The following is an 18,471-nucleotide window of genomic DNA, read 5'->3' on the forward strand; positions in this document are numbered from 1 at the left end:
CCGCGTTGCCAGAGGTTTCTCAATTTTATTGATCACCCCAAAGAGTCAGCTTTCTGTTTCATACTTTTTTTTTTCTTCTTTGGTTTTCAGATTGCTTCTTGTTTGTTTCTGCTCTTGTATTTATTTCCTTCCTTCTGCTTGGTTTGGGTGTATATTGCTCTCCCTTTTCTGATTTCTTAGTGTGTAAGCTTAGACTACTGCCTTGAGACCTTTCTTCTTTTCTAATGGAAGCAGCCTTACTACACGTTTCCCTCGAAACGCTGCTTTAGCTGCGCCTCGCAGTTCTTTCCTATGCTGTATTTTCATTTCATTCAGGTCAAGATGTTTTAGGATTTGTTTTAGACTTCCTCTTTGGTCCATGGATTATTTAGCGTTGTGTGGCTTAATTCCCAGGTGACTGGGGGATTTCCCTGACGTCGCTCTCTTAACTGAGTTCCACCTGAATTCTGTGCAGTCAGAGAACACACTCTGTATGTTACTGATTATTTTAAATTTGCTCAGGTTCGTCTTTTTGACAGGATGTGTTTCCTATCGGCGGTTGTTCCACGTGCACTTGAGGAGAACACGCACAGAGCTGCCTGCCGCTGGTGAAGCGTGCTGGTCGTCATGCCCAGCTGCTCTTTTAGTCGCTTTGTATCCTTGCTGGCTGGCTGTCTCCTGCACCTGTCTGCTCCTGGGAAAGGAGTGCTGCCCCCTCCAGCTGTCACTGTGCATTTTCTGTTTCCACTTTCAGTTCTGCCCATGTTTGCTTCAAAATTTTTTTCTATTAAATCTGTGTTGTTAGGTACCTACCTTTAGAATTGTTATGGCTTCTTGAAGAATTGTCCCTTTTATCAATATGTCATGTCCCTCTTTCCCAGTGATTCCCTTTGCTCTCAGATGTATTTGGTGTGATATTAACATAACCACTCACTCCTGTCTTCTTTTGATTAGTATCTGCACAGTATATCATCTTCCATCCTTTTACTGTGACTTATTTATAGCATTACATATTTTTTAATTGAAGTAAAGTCAGTTACAATGTGTCAGTTTCAGGTGTGCAGCACAATGTCCCAGTCATGCATATACATACATATATTTGTTTTCGTATTTTTTTCATTAAAGGTTATTACAAGATATTGAACATAGTTCCCTGTGCTGTACAGAAGAAACTTTCAAAATCTGTTTTTATATATAGTGGCTAACATTTGTAAATCTCAAACTCCCAAATCTATCCCTTCCCACCCACCTTCCCCATTAACCATAAGACTGTTTACTATGCCTGCAAGTCTGTTTCTGTTTTATAGATGAGTTCATAGTGTCCCTATTTTTTTAGATTCCACATATAAGCAATCTCATACGGTATTTTTCTTTCTCTTTCTGGCTTCCTTCACTTAAAATGACGATCTCTGCGTCCATCCATGTTGCTGCAAATGGTATTATTTCAGTCTTTTTTATGGCTGAGTAGTAGTCTGTTGTATAAATACACCACAACTTCTTTATCCAGTCCTCTGCTGATGGACACTTAGGTTGCTTCCATGTCTTGGCTGTTGTATATAGTGCTGCTGTGAACGTTGGGGTGCATGTATCTTTTCGAATTAGAGTTCCCTCTGGATGTATGCCCAGGAGTGGGGTTGCTGGATCATAGGGTAAGTCTATGTTTAGTTTTTTGAGGAATCTCCGTACTGTTTTCCACAGTGGCTGCACCAAACTGCGTTCCCACCAGCAGTGTGGGAGGCTCCCTTTCCTCCACAGCCTCTCCAGCATTTACTGTGAGTTTCCTGTGAACAGTTTCAGATGTTGTGATTTACAATAAGAAACATACACGTGGCCTTCATCCATCCCTGGCTCGTGGCTCCTGAAGCCCGTGGAGCTTCCTGGGCTGTGAGACCCACCCATTTACATCACATCCAATTCTGGGTCATTCGAATTTGGAAATTCAATTCAAAATGGTCATTTGAATTTAGGCCCGACATTTATTATTATTTTGTTCCTCTTTTCTCCCTTTCCTGCCTTCTTCTGGGTTATCTGAACTTTTTTAGTATGCCGTTTAAGCCTTTCTGTTCTGACTGTGACTGTGTCTGCTCTGTTGGTTCCCACCGTCTTCTCGCAACCAGCACCTGGCACTCAGCTGGGAGGTAGAAACCTCATACCACATTGGTCTCTTTGCCCTGACCTTTCATGCTGTCGCTGTCTTAACATCACACTGTCTGACGCTGGAATCCCCGAGACCGTGCTGCGATTCTGCGCCCAACATCCAACATATTTTAAAGAGCTTGAGGGGAGAACAGTCTATGATGTTCCCCATTTCTGCTGATCTTCCTCAATCCCAGTGTTTTGAGTTTCCTTGTGGTGCCCTGTGCCTTCTGTCTGAAGAATCTCCTTTAACAGCCCTTTTAGAGCAGGTCTGCCACCTACACATTCTCTAGTTTCCCTTCATCTCAGACTGTCTTCATGCCACCTTCCTCCTGAAGGAGATGTTTGGTGCGTGTAGAATTCTGGATGGACACGACAGCTCTTCTCTTTCCACACCTGAAAATGTGCTGCTTCCTCTGGCCTCCATGGTTTCTGCCGAGAAACCCACTGCTGTGGGCTGACTGGACCTGCACACCACCTGGTGGCCTGAAAGTAAAGATTTCCAGGAATTGAAGCAGATGACATCTGATCAGACAGCTTACCCAAGATGTCAGGACCAGGCCTATTAAAAGGTTCAGAATTCACACAAGTCTCTCTCTTTCATCCAGACTCTTAACTGACTGTGGATTCTTATCCAAATTCATGATTTCTGAATGCATAACCTACAGGTTGTATTACTGATAAACATTTAGTTCCAAACTTAAGAATCTTTGAAGTTTTGCTATCTTGGGGAAAGGTTTATCAGCCGTTTTTCCCTCCACTGAGATTTCCAAAGTGCTTTTTCATTCTTTCAGCTGTGAGTGTGCACTTGCTGTTCTAAGACACAGACTTCAGATGGGAAATTCCTGAGAGATCTCCCTCCTACTCCTCCTTGTTACTCGAATGTGACCTCAGTAGGTTTCCAGCCCATGCACTTTCCGAACTTCCACGTGGGACACGACACCCAGGAAAGGTCTTTCCTGGCATAGGGAGAGAAAAAGTCACTGAACCCAGGAAAGACATGACTGCTGATCAGCAATGCTTGCAGAGTAAGATCTTGAGCAAAGCAGGGGAAATGTGAAAATTAAGAGACGGAAACCTCATTTAAAACGGAGTCAGGAGGCCAGAAAGGGGAGCTCTCACATCTACTGCTCAGCCTCAGTTTCAGACCCAACAGGAAGAAGGTTGCTACTTACTACCCAGCAGGAGGAAGGGAGATTTTCTCCCTGCCCGGCAACAGCCCAGCCAACGAGAGACCATCACAGCTCAGCCAGTGAAAAGCCACTACACCTCCAACTCCCAGTTTCCTCCAACAGACTCTTTGTTTAGATCAGCCCCTCCCAACTCCCCCTTCTCCTCTATAAGAGTTTCCTCTCCTTTGTTCTCTGCACTTGCCTGTGATCCACCATAGATTGCTTGTCCTGAACTCCAAGTATTTACTGTTCCCAAATAAACCCATTTCTGCTGGTAGATTACTGGCTGTTTCATTATTTTAGATCACCAGCTCTTCCAACACCTGTGCCTCCTCATCCCCGGGACCTGCTGGCGGCCTTCTTCCTGCTGGTCAAGATCTCCATGGTTCTTCAGGTGTGCAATGTTCTGAAGACCACTCTGTGAGTCTGGGGTCTTGTCTCCATTCTGTGGAGGATGCTGGGGTTTCAGATGCACCCGCAGTGGGTCTGGGACACACACACCTGGGTGCAGGGCCAGGGGCTCATAAATACCTTTGAAGGTAGTTTTGTTGTACTTTCTAGATCCCTAGCTCCCAGCTCCCTCTGGGGCCCCCCTTCCTGGCCCTTGAGCCAGGCCCTACTGCAACAGGTCCTGTGAATACAGCATGTCTAGTCCATGTGACTGCCTGCCTGGAGTCCCCAGACAGACCTCAGCCAGGTGACAGCTGCGAGGGGTAGGACCAGCAGGGGGTGCCCCCCACAGTGGCTCTGATGATATTCCTAATCCTGGGCTCTGAAGACCTCTCCCCCAGGGCACACAGACCTAGTGAAAGGAGCTGTTGGCACAGTGTGTCCCTTCTGGAAGCAGGGCAAGTGGTGGAGCCAAGTGAGCGTCAGCCTAAGGGGGATGGAAGGTTCCAGACGAGGCAGATGTGCCCTGGATGTCCTCCCCAGGGTGGGCTCTGTCCCACTGGTGGTGCCAAAGGGTGGCTGTTTGGGCTGTTGAGGAGGCATAGACATGCAGGCCTGGGCCTGCACACTGCAAGGCTTGGAGAGAGCAGCCCAGGTGGGTGCGGCAGGCTGGGGCCAGGGGGAGGCGAGGACGCGACATCAGGCTTGGTCTTCTGGGTACTTGTGAAGGTGTGTGTGTCACACTGGGTAAACAGGACACACCTCACCTACGTGAGCTTGACGTCACCAGTTGGGATTTTAACGGAGAGTATCTGGCCTCCTGCAGGCCCGACCTCTCTTCTCCCTAACAACAAGCCTTCTGAACGACCAGCTTCCACTGGGGTAGCCGTCCACATCCACATGACCTGGCCTCGCCCCAGTTAATCACACAGACAGTGTGACAGTGGACGTCTGTGCAGAAGTCCCAGAGAGAGGTGCTGGCTCAATGTTCACCTGCTATACTTTAAGAGCTATTGCCAGACTGTTTTCCAAAAAGGCTACAGCAATTCACAGGACCCTCTCTCCACACAGCCACCAGCACGGGGTACAGACACCCAAACCGACAGGCAGGAAGCACTTTCCCTTTGCCAGCTGTTCACCAGCCACTTAATGTCCTCCTCTGTGAGCCGACAACTCAGACCTTTACCCACTTTTCCCTTTCGGTTTTTGTCTCTTGTCAATAGATAAAAACTCTGTATGTTAAGGACCTTAATCCTTTACCTTTCACGTCCGTTGCAAATATTTCTTCCCTACTCTCCTCTCTGGCTGCTGCCATGGTTTCTGTCTCAGTTGGGGTGGGTGTGCGGGGACACTGCGGAGCCCAGAGGTTGCCTTGGCCCCGCCCAGCCCACCTCCACGTCTGCACACCCCCCCACCCCGTTCTGCACTCTTCACATCTGTACTGGGTTTGTTTCTGGGCACGTTCTGGGTTTAACATCTTTTTCTCCATCACACTTCTGGTGGTTATGGGGTGTAAAGGAAGGAACCCTGTGAACAAGACACAAGACCTCAAGCCTCCTGTGGGCAGACCCTGCCAGCCTTTCCCCACCACAGCTGACCCTAAAGACCGCGGGGTGAGCACACTCACTGGAGCAGCCCGACCCGAGACTGCAGGGTCCCCACTAGAGGCCAGGAGAGGGGCAGTGGCACATGACAAAGCTTCTGGCAGGTCCTGGGGTAAGGCAACCGTGCCTTCCGAGCACACAGTGCGCGGGCGAGTGGGTCACAGTGGAGAGCTATCCTCCTGGCCACCACAGGCTTTCCCTAGACAGAAATGCCCCTGGCAGCATCGCTCAGGCTCCAGGCCTGGGGGGTGGGGAGACACGTCACGTCTCAGAAACTGAGAGTGTGCAGAGGATTCCTGAGCCACGTGCGACTTTGTGGCGAGTGAGTAGTGAGTGAAAGTATGCAGGTAGGCATTCCGTATTCAATCTAACGCTCTAAAAGCTTATCTACTCAAGTGGCACCAAACCCTCTGCCCACCCGCAAGGCCCCGGAAGCAGCTGGAGGCTGCAGGGCTGTGGGCCTCCCCTGAGCTGGCGCACCCACCCCAGGAAGGGCCGTTGGCCTCCAGCTCTACAGAACCCTGGGCCACCCAGCCTTCACTCATGCTGTCCACTGCGTGCCTCCCACCCTCCCCAAACTTGGTGGCCCTGGATGTGCCAAGCTGGCACCTGTTTCTCTGTCCACAGGAGCCTCCAGGGCAGCCAGGCCCGGAGACCCAACAGCAGCTTGGCCACAGGGAGGGGGTGGCGCTGGCACTCCTGGAGATGACTGAGGCTGAGGCCAGCTGGTCCCGTGGTCACTTCCTGGCTTCCTGCGGTGGCCACACTGCCAACCACGTGCAGAGAATGGCTTGGGGAACAGGGCCCTGCTCTGCGTCCGGGAGGGGCAGAGACTGCTGGCGGTGGGGTGTCACTGCCCTCATCTCCCAACCCTGCCTGGCCCTGCAGGACCACATCCCGGCCCCTGAAGCCATCTCGGGGACCTGCTCCTGCCCAGACCCCTTCCAGAGCCCCACCCCTAGACCTCTCACAGAGTGGGCCCTTGCTGGGGAGGCCTAGCGCCCCAGCCCCTCGGTCCCAGCTAGGGTGTGCAGGTGGCCACTCCAGCAGCAACCTCACGCCAGCAGGCCTGGAAGCCTCTGGGCCCACGGAGGGAGCAGACGGCGCTGAGAGAGAACACCCACGCGGAAGCCGCAGCGGGGGATCAGGTTTAATGGTCACTCTAAGGGGTGTTGTACATTGTTCAGAGCCCTGGACAAGCCCCTGCCCTCCCTTGGTGAGGGCACAGCCAGGTTTCTCAGACTGGGCTCTGCAAAGGGGGGCCAGCCCCCAAGCCCCAGCTATGTACAAGAGAGAGCCCACTCCCAGCCCACCAGCTGCCAGCCCTTGGGCCCGGGCTGCGGGGGTCCAGCCCCACACTGTGCTGCACAGCAGGGCTCCTGCCTACCAGGGCCCAGCCCAGCCGGGCCCCCACCAAGACCCCAGACCCCTGCACTAGGCGAGGCCTCCAGACCTTGGCTGCCGAGAGCTGAGCTGGACAGCAGCCGGGAGCCAGGCAGGTGTGGGGGGAGCCGGGGAGCAGGTAGGGCCTGGCTCAACCCGGTGTCCCTGTGGGAGAAAGGCAGGCAAACCCTCCCTGCTGCTGCCCAGGCGCCCTGCCGGGTCGGCACAGCCAAGGTCAGAGAAGCAGGGTGGTAGGAGCAGTCCAAGCACAGACGATCAGGGACTCGGCCAGGGAGGAGCCAGGCCGGCAGACGGCGCCCCGGTGCTGGTGATCAGATACGGTAGGGCTGGGGAGCTGGGGCGGAGCGGGTCCTGAACACACGCTGAGCCAGGTGGTCTATGCCATGACTAGTAACATAGCCTTAACTAGTTAACTAGTAATGCTGCTTCCCTTTGAATTGTCTCGGGGGGAGGAGGGTAGAAAATTGCACTTATTTCTATGAACCTGCGGGGGAGCCACCCGATGCTGAGCCTCCAGACGAGGCCTAGACCCGGGCAACCCCAGGCCACGGAGCATCCACCAGCCGCGTTGGGCGAGGCTCCCCCGGGCCGAGGAGTCGTGGCCTCTGACCCGTGGCGCGTTGAGGACCAGACCCCTGGGAGGCAACCTGAGCGGCATCTGAGGTGCCCTGAAGTGGCCATGAAGACCAGGACCCACGCACATGGGTGGCACACAGCGGCCCAGCCCCAGGCGCCGGTCCGAGGAAGCGGCTGATGGCAGCCCTGCCCTCACAGAACGTCCTCAAAATCCAGCAGCTTGGAGTGCTGGCGGCTCTTCCACAGGCGGTACAGCCGGAAGTCAAAGTAGGTCTCGATCATCTGCTTCCCTGAGGCAGGAGGGGCGAGGCGGGGGGCTCAGGCCGCCGCCTCCCAAACCCTTTCCCTCGGCTTGGGGCCAGCCCAGAAACTCACCTTGGGCCGACAGCTCCAGGGGGGACTCGAAGGTGACCCTGTAAGGGGTCATGAGGGTCCTGAGGTTCTGGAACAGCTAGAAGGACAGGTGGGGCCGTGAGTTCAGGGCAGGGAAAGAGAGAGGGACTTGGGGTGGGTGGCTGGGGAGCAGGAGTCCCCCACCGCTGGCGAGGACCAAGCACAGGGGCTTTCTCCGGGAGGACCGAAAGGAGAGGGGAAGGGAGTCTGAAGATAAGTGTCCTGTCAAGCCTTTCCATGGGCCCGGGGTCTGCACCTGAGGTGGGCTGGGGTCCCGGTACCTTCTCCCCGTTGGGGTTCCCCAGGATGTAGCAGCCCATGACGTGGATGACGTTCGGCTCCGGGTTCACCTTGCTCATCAAGCGGCTCAACCGCTTCCAGAAGCTGGTGGGGGAGGGGTGGTCACTGGAGCCTCCAGCCTAGGGTCCCAGGCACAAGGAGGGCACCCAGGAAGGCACTGTGGGGGCATGGCACACTGGCTCCACCCCCCCCCCAGCTCCACAGCGGCCCCTGCTCACTGGATCATGTCCTCCTCCTTCTCTACTTTGGCAAAGGTGGCCACCTTGTTCTTGAGCAGGTACAGGTGCCCTGGGCCACCCTGTAAGAGGCTGCAGTTAGCTGGTCCGACTGCACACGGGGGTGTCCAACCACTGCTCCCCACAACACATGCACACAAATGCACACATGTGAGCGTGCTCACACAGGGAAGAGGCATCCACGACCCCACCCCTGGGCGGGGAGGGGCTGAGCCCTACCTGACAGAAAATGAGCATCTTCCAGATCTTCGCCCCCTTGTGGTAGACATTCAACTTCTTCTCTATCTCCTCTGGGGGAGGCACAGTGTGAGTGCTGCCCCCAGTGCCCCTGCAGCCCACGTGCACCCCAGTCCCAGGAGCAGAAGGCAGTGGGGTCGGGGAACACATACCCAGAATGTCCTCGAAGGTCGCATGCTCATGGTCCTGGGACAGATGAAAGCCACAGCCACATAAGAACCCCTCTCAGGCACCGCGCGCACACACAAACACACACGCGCGCATGCGCGCGTTCACCGAGGCAGGGCAGGGCGGGCACTCACGTAGAGGATCGGGATGATGGAGGGGTCGTCCCTGCGGATGATGGTGGGGATGTACTCAGCTTTGGGCACTTTGGAGGAGATGAGCTGGGGGCGACAAGGGGACCTGCTCAGGGCCTGCCACCTCGAACCCACGGGCAGCAGGAGCCCCTGTGAGGTTGCCCCCGACTGCTAGGCAGCCTGCAACGGCTGCACCGGGCCTCACCATAACCTTGGGGGGCACAAAGCCCTCAGTGTCACAGGCTACAGCCTCCAGGCCCTTCTCCGTCTCCCAGTCCAGGTCCTCGAAGGCCTCGCCCAAGGTGCAATGCGAGCTCTGCAGGTCACTACCTGAAGGGCAGGATGGGTCACTAGGACTGCAGGCCAGCTGCAGCCCCTCCTGTCCCAGCTGCAGCCCCAGAGGTGGGTGATGGACAAAGCCATAAGCCATGTCCTGGAAGGTCTTCCGGGCCAGCAAGAAACCGGCAGTGGGTGAGAGAGCCAAGCCGGTGTCCCCACCAGCCCGGCCAGATTGGCCAATGCCACCAGCCAGGAGCTGCCCAACTGGAGGCTAGAGGGCCCTGGTGTGAGGCAGGTGGGAGCCAGGGTGCAAGTGGCAGCCCCAGCCAGGCGGACCGCGTGCCCGGGCGGAGGAGGAGCTGGGCACTGCAGCACCCGGGTCCCCGGGCCTCTGGCATGAGGGTGGCACACAGGCCAGGCAGCCAGCGGAGCCGCAGCTCTCAGTTACCCCTGCCCAGAAAGTGGGGTGCGGGAGCGCCCCCTTAGACGGTAAACTGAGGCTCAGCGGAAGCGCAGAAGCCTAGCTGTCCTCTTGGCGGGCAAGCGGGGCTGATGGCCTAAAGGGGCCTCTGCGGGAGGAGGGCCGGCCTGGCCGGGCACCTACTGTCTCGGGAGTCGTGGGAAGTGTCGGCTTTCATGGGGGTGGGGTCGCTCCAGGACCGGCTGAAGCTCCGCTCGCGCCGCTCAGCGAACGCTGCAGTGAGAGCAGAACCCGTTAGGGCCGGGGCCTGTCTGGGGGCGGGGCCTGGTTGGGGCGGGGCCCACGGCCACTGGAGGTCCGCAGGGACGCAAGGTGGGCTGGCTAGGGGAGGCAGTGGGGATGCTGGAGGGTCTCCGCGGTCAGGGCAGTTGGAGGACACCAGTGTGGCGGGACGGGGTGGAGTGGGGGGGGACGGACGGCAGAAGGGCATTGGGCGTAGCCGGGGCGGGGCGGGGCGGGGCCAGGGGCTGCAGCAAGTCTGCGGACGCGGGTCTGGGGCGCAGCGAGCACACGAAGCCCCAGTTGGCCAAGAGCAGCGTTGTCCACCCACCCACCTGCTCGCCCCCGGGTCTTACTCTGCGCCTTCACCCGCCGGCTGCCGACCATGCGCAGGTGTTTGCGGAAGTTCCTGCGGGTGGAAGCACAGGGGCTGGTGAGGGCCGAGAGGAGGTGGGCAGCGGCCCCTGTCTCCTTCGCTCCCCTCCCCACTGCTTGACAGCCACCGTCTCTGATATCACTCCTTTGCCTGAGGCATGCCCTCCCGCGCCCCTATGCTCTCCCACTGGCCCAAGGCTCACCCAGTCCCTCTTCTACTGAGACCCTGCCAGGGCCCCCCTCTCCTGGCAGGACAAAGACACACCACCAAGCCTGCTCCTGCCACGCCGCCCCACCCCATCCCAGGGCTGCTCCTCTGTGCAATCCGGTACCCTTCCTCTGCTGCCCACCCTTCCCTTCCCTTCCAGGCTTGGGCCCAGGCACTCTGAACCCTGCCAGCTTCCGTCCCCAGGTGGTCGGGGGCTCCTGCTTCCTGGCACAGTGGCCAGGGCAGCATAACTGCACCCCCCGAGGGGGATTTGGGGCCTGCAGATGCACCCTCCCTGCCACTGTGTCCCCAGGCCACCTCAGAGGCAGGTTTTCCTCACCCCAAACTTTATGCCCTGCCAAGGCCCAACATCCAAGACAGACAGACAAGCCTCCTGGCACATCCCCGAGGTAGGGACCGGGGAGGGTAAGCCTGGCTGCTGACCCCACAGCTCTGGGCTTCAAGGGTCAGAGGGAGGCACAGGTGGGCCAGCTGGCTGCAGTCCACCTGTCAATGTACCCCAAAACACAGGCCTGGGGGCCCAGGCCACAGGACCTCTCCTGCCTGTCGCGTCCCCAGAGCAGGGCCAGGCCAGTGGTCGCCACCGCCCTTCCCCCATCGGTCTGCCGGGCCGGGTGGGCCCAGGCGAGACCAGCACAGACAAGAGACGGACCCTGGTGGCGAGTGGCTGGCAGGCCCTACCTCTGGATTACAGACGCGGAATCATTCTCCCGTTTCCGGCGCTTCCTCTCCGCGTAGCCCCTGAACACCCTGGGAAACCGCCACGAGTCAGCACTGCCCTTGGCCGCAGGCAGGAGGGACAGAGACGTGGGGACAGAGGCGCGTGCACAGGGCCCAGCAGGGCATCCAGGACACCGGGCCAGGCAGAGGGTCCTGGCCTGCCTTGCCCTGTCCTCGGCCTGGCTCCCAGCAGGCCTGCTGCAGCCTCAGTGCGTGCTGGGACACAGCACGCCCTCACAGTCAAGGCCCAGCCCGGGTCCCTGGCCTGCCCGACCTTGTTGGGGCAGGAGAGCTCCCCAGGGACAACCACCGTGCCCTCAGGCTTGAGGTCCCACAGGGTACTTACGAGATGCTGGGGTCGTGGCAGGAAGGGGCAGCGTGAAAGAGAAGACACAGTGAGCAGAGGCCCTCCGCCCTCAGCCCTCCGCCCCTGCAGTTAGTCCCCTTCCTGTCACTGACTTGGGGCCCCTCCCGGTACTCTCAGCACCAGCAGGATTGTGGCTATGCTATGGACCAGCCTTTGAAAGGACAACAGACACTGAGGTCACCGTGGCCCATGCCACCAGGCGCTGTGACCTGGTCAGGCTGCAGGGAGGCCTGACTGCCCCTCTGGCCCTGGAACCAGCAGCAAAGACAGCGGCCCCCATCCAGCCTGAAGGTGGTGGTGAGCTCCCGGGGGAGCAGGTGGGAGACACTGCGGCAAACTGCACCTCTCTGGAAGGAACCCCTTGACAGGCCACCCAGACGAGTGAAGATGAAAAAGAGTACATCCCCGGGGGCCTCCTAAGTTGTGATCGCTTGCTGTGCACATGGCTCACATGTAGGCTGCAGCCCCCAGCCAGGTCCCTGGAGGACAGAAGGGACAGACTGACTGAAGGGTCTGAGAAGGATAGGGGAGCTGGCTGGGAAGAGCAGCCAGCCCTGCCTTCCTCCAGCCCGACATCACTGCAGGCAGACCTGGCGGAACGTGGGCACGTGGGGCTGCTCAGACACAGCCACCAGCTGGGCTCAGAGGATGGGAGAGGGTCTAACAGTAGTTCCTGAGCCCCAGGGAGAGGCCCCCTGCCTCACATCAGACACAACTCACGCTTGCATAGTTGTGGTTGCTGTCTGGAAACTGAAGAGGTTTTCCTTGGGGAACCAGGTCCGGATGGGGGTGTCATCTGGAAGAGACACAGGAACAGTAACTAGAGTGGCCTGGAGGTCCCTGAAGTCTCTGCCCCAACCTGGCAGGGAGGGCAGGGCTTCTGCCACCGCAGCGCAGGGGAAGCACTGGAGCTCCCCAGCCCTGCCCCAGGCGGGGGAGGCCGGCACAATGCCACTGGGCCTGGGGCAACCGCTCAGCTGTTCAAACTGCAGCAGCTCAGTGGCTTCATGACGCTGGTCTTTGCTTAGCTCTTCCTCCACTGCCCACGGCTGATGAGTGTTCCTTTGAAGGCATAGCCTGCTCCAGGGTGCCCAGGGCTGACTTTGTCTCCCTCTGGGCACGAGGGCAGGGCAAGGACAATGGCTGCAGCCTCTCCTGGGGGCTCCAGGCCCTTCTCTGCAGCCCACTCTGGTGTCCACTCGGCCAGATCTTCTCTCCCTCAGACCCTCCTAGGAGGGTGAGGTAGAGACTGCCCACTCTTAGGGTTCTTACAACTGCTAGGCGGGGTGGGCCAAGTGCGGTTTACTCTGCCCTCTCACCCTGACCACTTCCCCACCCCTCGCTTGTGCTAATCAGAGGACTGCGGGCGTGGAGGTGAACTGCCTGCACGCAGGGTCTGCGCCCTGCTGCCCAGTTGGGTTGCTGATTTGGAGGCTCAAGAGATCTCCTGGGAGGCTGCGGTGGCTCAGCTGGTTAGAATTTTGCTCTTCAGGGGATGACAACCTCAGAGCCAGAAGGTGTGGGGCTACACAGATGTCCCAAGGGGCCTCCTCCTGACTCAGAGGCCTCCAGGGCTCCTCAGCCACCCTCCTGGGGAGTGCTAGCCAGGCCCCAGACACCTATGGGCCTCCCTTGATGAGTGGGAGCCCCACCTGGAGGGCCCCAGGGCAAGGACTATTCCCCAGGATTCCCCTAAGGCAGCCCCGTCTTTCAATTCAGCCAATGTTTTCTGTCTGTTCAACCCTTAAGATCTTCCCAGGCCCCCTCCTCGGAGAAGCACTCCTAGAATGACTTGGTGCTGGCAAGGCCAAAGCCAGCCGTGAGGCCTGACATGGACGTGAGACGTGGTGGAAGGGCTGCACCTGCATGCCATGACCTGGGCAGCCTGCACCCATCCAAGCCTCAGCCCAGCACGAGCGTCCCATGCCCTTGACAAGCCCCCTCACCGGACACACGGTCAACGCTGTACATCCTCTCCAGCTTCTTACGGCGGCTGGTGGCCTCAGGCAGAGGTGGCTGGTCCAGCCCAAAGGCCTGAGGGGAAGGGCTGGGGGCCAGCTGGGCACATCCGGGACATTCCTTGGAGCCCTGGCGGCTGCTCGCCCAGCTCTGGCAGGGCCTGCTGATGTCCTCACGGCTGCCGCCTGGGCTGGCACCCAGGGTCTGGCTGTGGTGGTGGGGGTGCCGCTCCCGCTGCCGCCGCCCCTTCACCACGGCCAGCTCGATCGCCTCAGCCTCTGGGCCAGGCAGCAGGGCTGGCTCTCCAGAGATGGTGTACACAAGGGGCTGCGGACCCTCACCGGCTGGCTTCCCACTAACGGCCTCCTCTGGGAGGCTGCCCTCATAGCGGCCGTTGGAGATGAGGGAGAGGCGGCGCTTGTTCTGGGGGGCCGGCTGCATCTCAGGGGACCCGTCGTGGCCAGAGTAGGCGTCAGCCAGCAGGTGGTCTAGGGGAGAGGCACCAGGTGAGCCAACAGCCTGCTGGCCCTGCCCTCCCAGTCTGCTGGTATTCTGAAGGCATGGAATGGAGACCCAGTGTGTGCCTAGTCCAGATGCGGGGGTGGGGGTGGGGGGCTAGGGCTGTTCCCAGCCCCACTGACCAAACCCTAGGCCCTGGTGACTTGAGAGGAGGTATTTCCGAGATGCGCACTCCCCCTAGAGGCTCACACCTCACTCCTATCTGGGCCGCAAGCCCCCCTTACATACGTGCGTGGGGGTGACAGGCTGTACTACCTGTAGGTGATGGGGGGCAGGAACAAGCAGGCCACCTCCCAGCCTGCCACCGCACCCGTGCACCCAGTGCCAATACCTCCCCTCCCCCCCACCAGCTGGCCCCGAGAGACAGTGGTGCCAGCCCTGGGGGTGCCAGGAGGCCTGTTGCTATGCCAACGGCCCAGGCTGGGTGGGTGCCATGGTGATGAGTGACTCGGAGCTCCTCCTGGGGCTCTGGGCCAGGGAGGGCAGGGGGCGTGAGGAAGCCAGCCCAGCAGGACAGCAGCTGCTTGCTGGCGCCCCACGGTGCGCAGGTGTTGGGCCTGGCCTGCACGTAAGACAGCATCCCTCCCCTAGGTGGAGGGGGCTATGTATGGACCCCGTCTTGGCACCACCTTACGTGCTCCTACCTGCACCGTTTCGGTTCTCAGGGTGACTCTGGGACAGGTACTCGCCAAACGCTCGGGCTGCTCTGATGGGTGGACAGCGAGGTGCGCCCTCAGTGCACAAGACCCCCACCCAGGCGTCCCCATCCCCACCCAGGCCCTAGGCGCCAGCAAGGGAGGGCTGCGGGTCACAGACGGGAAGCACTCCCATCCCACCCCCAGAAAGCCCAGGGCTGTAAGGCCGCGGTTCCAAGGACCCTTGGGTCTCCGTGCACTTTGGCGGGACCTCCAGGCGGGGGGGCTCAGGCCTCTTACCGTCCAGCCTCTGCCGCCCAGTGTGTGTGTGGGGGGGTCGTGAGGTCGGGCAGCTCGCCCATCTCAGCCTCAAGGATGGGAGCCGCACGGAGGTGGGGGCGGGGCGCCGGGGAGGACGCCGCGGGGACGGGGACGGGGGCGGCGCTGGTCCTGGCGGTCAACCCGCTGCACTCACCGCACTTTGGCCGCCACAGAGGACATGGCCTCGCTCCTCAGCGCCCTCCTCCGGGAGGCGACAGCGCCCATGGTCGAGGCGGCGGCGCATCCCCTGGCCTCAGAGCGCGCCCCGCGCCCGCCGCCTCCGTCGGGGAACCCGCGCCACGCCGGGGCTTGGGCTCGGGCTCGGGCTCGGGTTCGGGTTCGGGTTCGGGTTCGGGACCCGCATGGCCGCGCCGGGCCCTCCGCACGTCCCGCAGCACCGGACAGCGCCGCCCGGCCCGCGGGTGGCGCTCCGCCCCCCGCAACGTCAGGCCGGGGCGGGGCTCGACGGGGCCGTCCACCATGACGTGGATGACAGGGCCCGGGAGACCCCGCCCCGTGACGTCATGCCGGGGTGGGGCTCAGAGGGGGACAGGCTGAAGCCCCGCCCACCACTCCGGCCGCGGGCAAGGAACGGGGCCAGGGGCCGGGCTAGGCGGCTGGGGCGGGACCACCTGGCTCTCCGCCCACTCACCGCTGCCTCTGGAGCTGGCAAACCGACGCCAGTGGTCAACTGACCACGAAGCTCTAGGCTCTGGAGTCTCCTTGCCCCTTGCAGACCCACGTGCCCTGCTCTGAAACCTGTGCGGATCGTGGGCCCCAAAGTCACAGGGCCGACAGGTATCCCTTTTTGTGCAAAAGGACTCCCCGCCGCTATTTAATGATCTAGAAAGTGAGGTGCAGGCGTCACATGTTAGGGAAGAACATTCTGTGTACCGAGTGGAAACAGTGCCTGAGCTCTTAGGAGGACCTCATCCTTAGTTTGGGCGACCCCAGCTCCATCCCAGACCCTGGATGCCCTGCCTGTCTGGCCTGGAGTCGTTGGCCTGGGGCCCCCACACGGTGACCCCGTAGGCGGGCAGGCAGCACACGCCCACCGCGGGCTCAGGGCTGTGGCCCCTGCAGTGGGCCAGTAATGGGGGCCAGGCTGCCCCCTGGCTTCAGTCGGGCCCGTCTGGGTACTGCCCTCTTTCACAGATACCTTGGCGCAGGTACGACGTGTCCCACACAATCACATCTACCTTTATTGACAGGCTAAGCAGAAGCGTCGGGGGCTCGGACATCTCAGAGTCCCTCCAGGACTGCTGTGTGTGCAGGGCTTGTCTGGACCCAGTGCATCCCCAGGAGCGGCCAGTGCGGAGAGGCCCCAGATACTCCAACACCAGCCTGGCTCCCCGCTCGGGAGAAGCTGGGTGCACTGGACGGTGGGACCCTGGGCCCCAGCGGGGTCTCCCTGGCAGGCTGTGGAAGAGCTGTGGGAGCTGGGCCTCGAGACCGACCCACAGGACACGCTGGTTTCCGGACGCATCCAAGAGCAGGCCTCTACCCATCTTGGTCGAAGAGCCAGGGGGATGAGGAGTCCTGGGATGGTTTGGGGGAAGCCAGTATGGGGTGCCGGTGCCGGAGTGAGGGCTCGTCCTCCTGGAAGTAAACCACACACGGTCAAGGTCAAAGTAGGGTTAAGTCTGGAGGGCTGAGCCCAGGCTGGGATTCTCTGGCCCTGGGCTGCAGGGCAGCAGGAAGGGAGCCATTGGCCTGCTTTGCGGCCCTCAGAGCTGGTCTGGCCGAGGGGTGCAGGGTGTCTGAGCAGCTCACCGAGTCAGAGCCCAAGTCGGTAGGAGCACTCTGGAAGTCAGCGTATGCATCCTGGGGGCCATCCAGAAGCTCCTCCTCGTACTCGGTCTGGTAGTCAGACTCGTCTGGGTGGAGGGCAGGGCCATGCTGGTCTTCTCAGAGGGCAGGGACCATGACACAGGGGCACAGGTCCCCACATGCAACCAACAGGTCCAGGGGCTGCCAGAGGGAGCTTGGTGGCCAGGACGGCTTGTTGGGGGTATCAAGGGGGAGCAGGGGACGCTGCCACCATCACCCTTAGCTGTGTGGGCATGTCCTAGGGTCCAACTCACCATCAACAGTGGCTACCTTGGCAGGCTCGATCCGTGACACAATCTCAGCCAGGTCCGTGAAGGAGGCGTTGGGGCAGGTGAGGATCTGGGGGCCAAGGCAGAGGAGATATCTGGCCAAGCTGCTGACCACAGCCCCACCCTCTCTGTGGTCTAGTCCTAGAGTGGGGGCGGGGTGGGGGCCAAGGCATGGACAGTGGGCACTGTCTTCTCCCACAGGAGCCTTTCAAGGGTTGAGCACCAGAGGTGGGCAAAGAGAGGGTTTTGCTGGGCAGAGGTCAGGACACAGCCCCCCAGTCCTCTTCACTGCCCTTGCCCTTGTCTTCTGTCCCAGGGGGCGGAGGGGTGGCGCCCACAGGCCCAAGCAGGTGAGAGGGTGTGCCGAGGGGCTGCGGCTGCAGGGAGCCTGCACCTCTCCCATATGGGGCAGTGGAGGCGGAGTCACGGTGGGGAAGGAGCACCCAGCCTGGCTCACGTCGCACGGCTTCATCCTGCTGGTCCCCTGCCGGTCCTGCAGCATCTTCTCCAGCACGCCGCTCCGGCCCCAGATGTCAAACACTGTCCGCCCGTGCTGGTAGCCCACTTCCTGCACGCACAGTGGGCACCCCATGACCTCTCAGGTGTGTGAGCAGGGAGCCCTGGGGGAGGCGGCAGCTGGGACACTCACACAGATCTCGTCGAACTTGCCGAAGTCCAGGGTGCCATAGCCATCGATGGGGGGGCGCAGGTACTCGCAATAGTCGCTGCTCTTCACCATCTCCAGCTGCCGGACACAGCACACATAGGCCAGGCGCGTCTGGATCTCCGCCATGTTCAACACCTGCTATGTCATGGCCACTGAGCACAGCTGTCCTGTCCCCACGTGGCCATGGGTGGAGCCACTGTGTCTGGAGCCCTGGCCCCCTCCTGCCCCTCCCCACTCCCAAGTGGGGTCTATCTATCTCTGCTAGAACTGAGGGAAGGCTGGGTGCCCAGCCAGGAGTTCTGGGGCCTTGAGGCCTGTCCCCTTCCCCAAAGCTGGTCCCAGGTGGGCAGGGACGGTGAGTGAGTGCCCACAGCCCCACTGGACCTGGAGCCTGGAAAGGGCTACCCCCCTCACTGCCCATCTCAGGGTCTCAGGGTCTCAGGGACACGGGCACCAGGGTGTGACGAGGAGTGGGTGGGTACATGGGGCTGTGCCCCGACCTTGACTTTCGTGGCCAAAGGATTCCAGCGCTTCCACAGCAGCCACCACCCAGAGAGCGCGTCCCCATAGTTGGTGAGATCCGTCTCGTCCTGGCTGCCCACATCGATGGCAATCACCACCTTTGCGCCCATTGACCTGGCCACATCAGCTGGGGAGGAGACGGCCTTGGTTACCACTAGGGACAGGTACACAGAGCCCCAGATGGGACCAGGGCTGGGGAATGGGGGCAGAGTAGGGGAGGACAGGGATGAAGTGGAGGTGGGGGCAGAGCCTGCCTGAGAGAACCTGAGGAGGGAGCTGGGGGTTGGGAAGTGAGGGAGGTCAGGAGGGTGGTCTCCTCTCCACAGTCACCGGGGCTTGTGGAAGGGCAGCCA

The 18,471-nt window shown here is 60.2% G+C and overlaps 2 protein-coding genes across 26 annotated transcripts in view; both read right to left on the reverse strand.

The window, feature by feature from the left end:
• Window positions 1-1,059: 1,059 nt before the first annotated feature.
• Window positions 1,060-15,861, reverse strand: NSMF (NMDA receptor synaptonuclear signaling and neuronal migration factor). Of its 15 annotated transcripts, none has more exons than XM_074362811.1 (15): window positions 14,985-15,861; window positions 14,519-14,580; window positions 13,343-13,843; window positions 12,117-12,192; window positions 10,991-11,059; window positions 10,062-10,114; window positions 9,606-9,699; window positions 8,932-9,052; window positions 8,730-8,813; window positions 8,580-8,613; window positions 8,410-8,480; window positions 8,173-8,252; window positions 7,911-8,038; window positions 7,637-7,712; window positions 1,060-2,601 (listed from the first exon to the last, which is right to left on the reverse strand). In XM_074362811.1, the coding sequence occupies exons 1-15, from the start codon at window positions 15,053-15,055 to the stop codon at window positions 2,421-2,423; spliced, it is 1,701 nt and encodes a 566-aa protein (XP_074218912.1). In that variant the 5' UTR covers window positions 15,056-15,861; the 3' UTR covers window positions 1,060-2,420. The 15 variants fall into 15 exon arrangements, with proteins under 15 accessions (XP_074218912.1, XP_074218913.1, XP_074218911.1 ...); XM_074362812.1 differs by having other exon boundaries at window positions 7,936-8,038; window positions 10,041-10,114; XM_074362810.1 differs by having other exon boundaries at window positions 10,041-10,114.
• Window positions 15,862-16,014: 153 nt separating this feature from the next.
• The window catches only part of PNPLA7 (patatin like domain 7, lysophospholipase), a 57,602-nt gene continuing 55,145 nt past the window's right edge, over window positions 16,015-18,471 (reverse strand). For 8 of the 11 annotated variants that reach the window (XM_074362781.1, XM_074362777.1, XM_074362780.1 and 5 more), the window contains 6 exons: window positions 18,097-18,245; window positions 17,579-17,731; window positions 17,387-17,497; window positions 16,915-16,999; window positions 16,604-16,734; window positions 16,015-16,429 (listed from right to left, as the gene is read on the reverse strand). In XM_074362781.1, coding sequence (XP_074218882.1) covers window positions 16,331-16,429; window positions 16,604-16,734; window positions 16,915-16,999; window positions 17,387-17,497; window positions 17,579-17,731; window positions 18,097-18,245 — 728 coding nt within the window. In that variant the 3' untranslated portion in view covers window positions 16,015-16,330. Of the gene's footprint in view, window positions 16,430-16,603; window positions 16,802-16,914; window positions 17,000-17,386; window positions 17,498-17,578; window positions 17,732-18,096; window positions 18,246-18,471 lie in introns of all 11 variants that reach the window. The other 3 variants (XM_074362779.1, XM_074362778.1, XR_012506673.1) reach the window with 2 other exon arrangements.

The sequence above is a fragment of the Camelus bactrianus genome, chromosome 4 (assembly GCF_048773025.1).
Source record: "Camelus bactrianus isolate YW-2024 breed Bactrian camel chromosome 4, ASM4877302v1, whole genome shotgun sequence".
NCBI classification, from domain to species: Eukaryota; Metazoa; Chordata; class Mammalia; order Artiodactyla; family Camelidae; genus Camelus; species Camelus bactrianus.

Excerpts from the sequence above, each read along its gene's own strand:
- NSMF (XM_074362810.1), bottom strand. The coding sequence starts at position 15,055 with ATGGGCGCTGTCGCCTCCCGGAGGAGGGCGCTGAGGAGCGAGGCCATG. Across the intron at positions 10,115-10,990 it reads TCCGCGTCTGTAATCCAGAG|GAACTTCCGCAAACACCTGC; the intron begins GTAGGGCCTGCC and ends TTCCACCCGCAG. Across the intron at positions 8,039-8,172 it reads AAGGAGGAGGACATGATCCA|CTTCTGGAAGCGGTTGAGCC; the intron begins GTGAGCAGGGGC and ends CTCCCCCACCAG.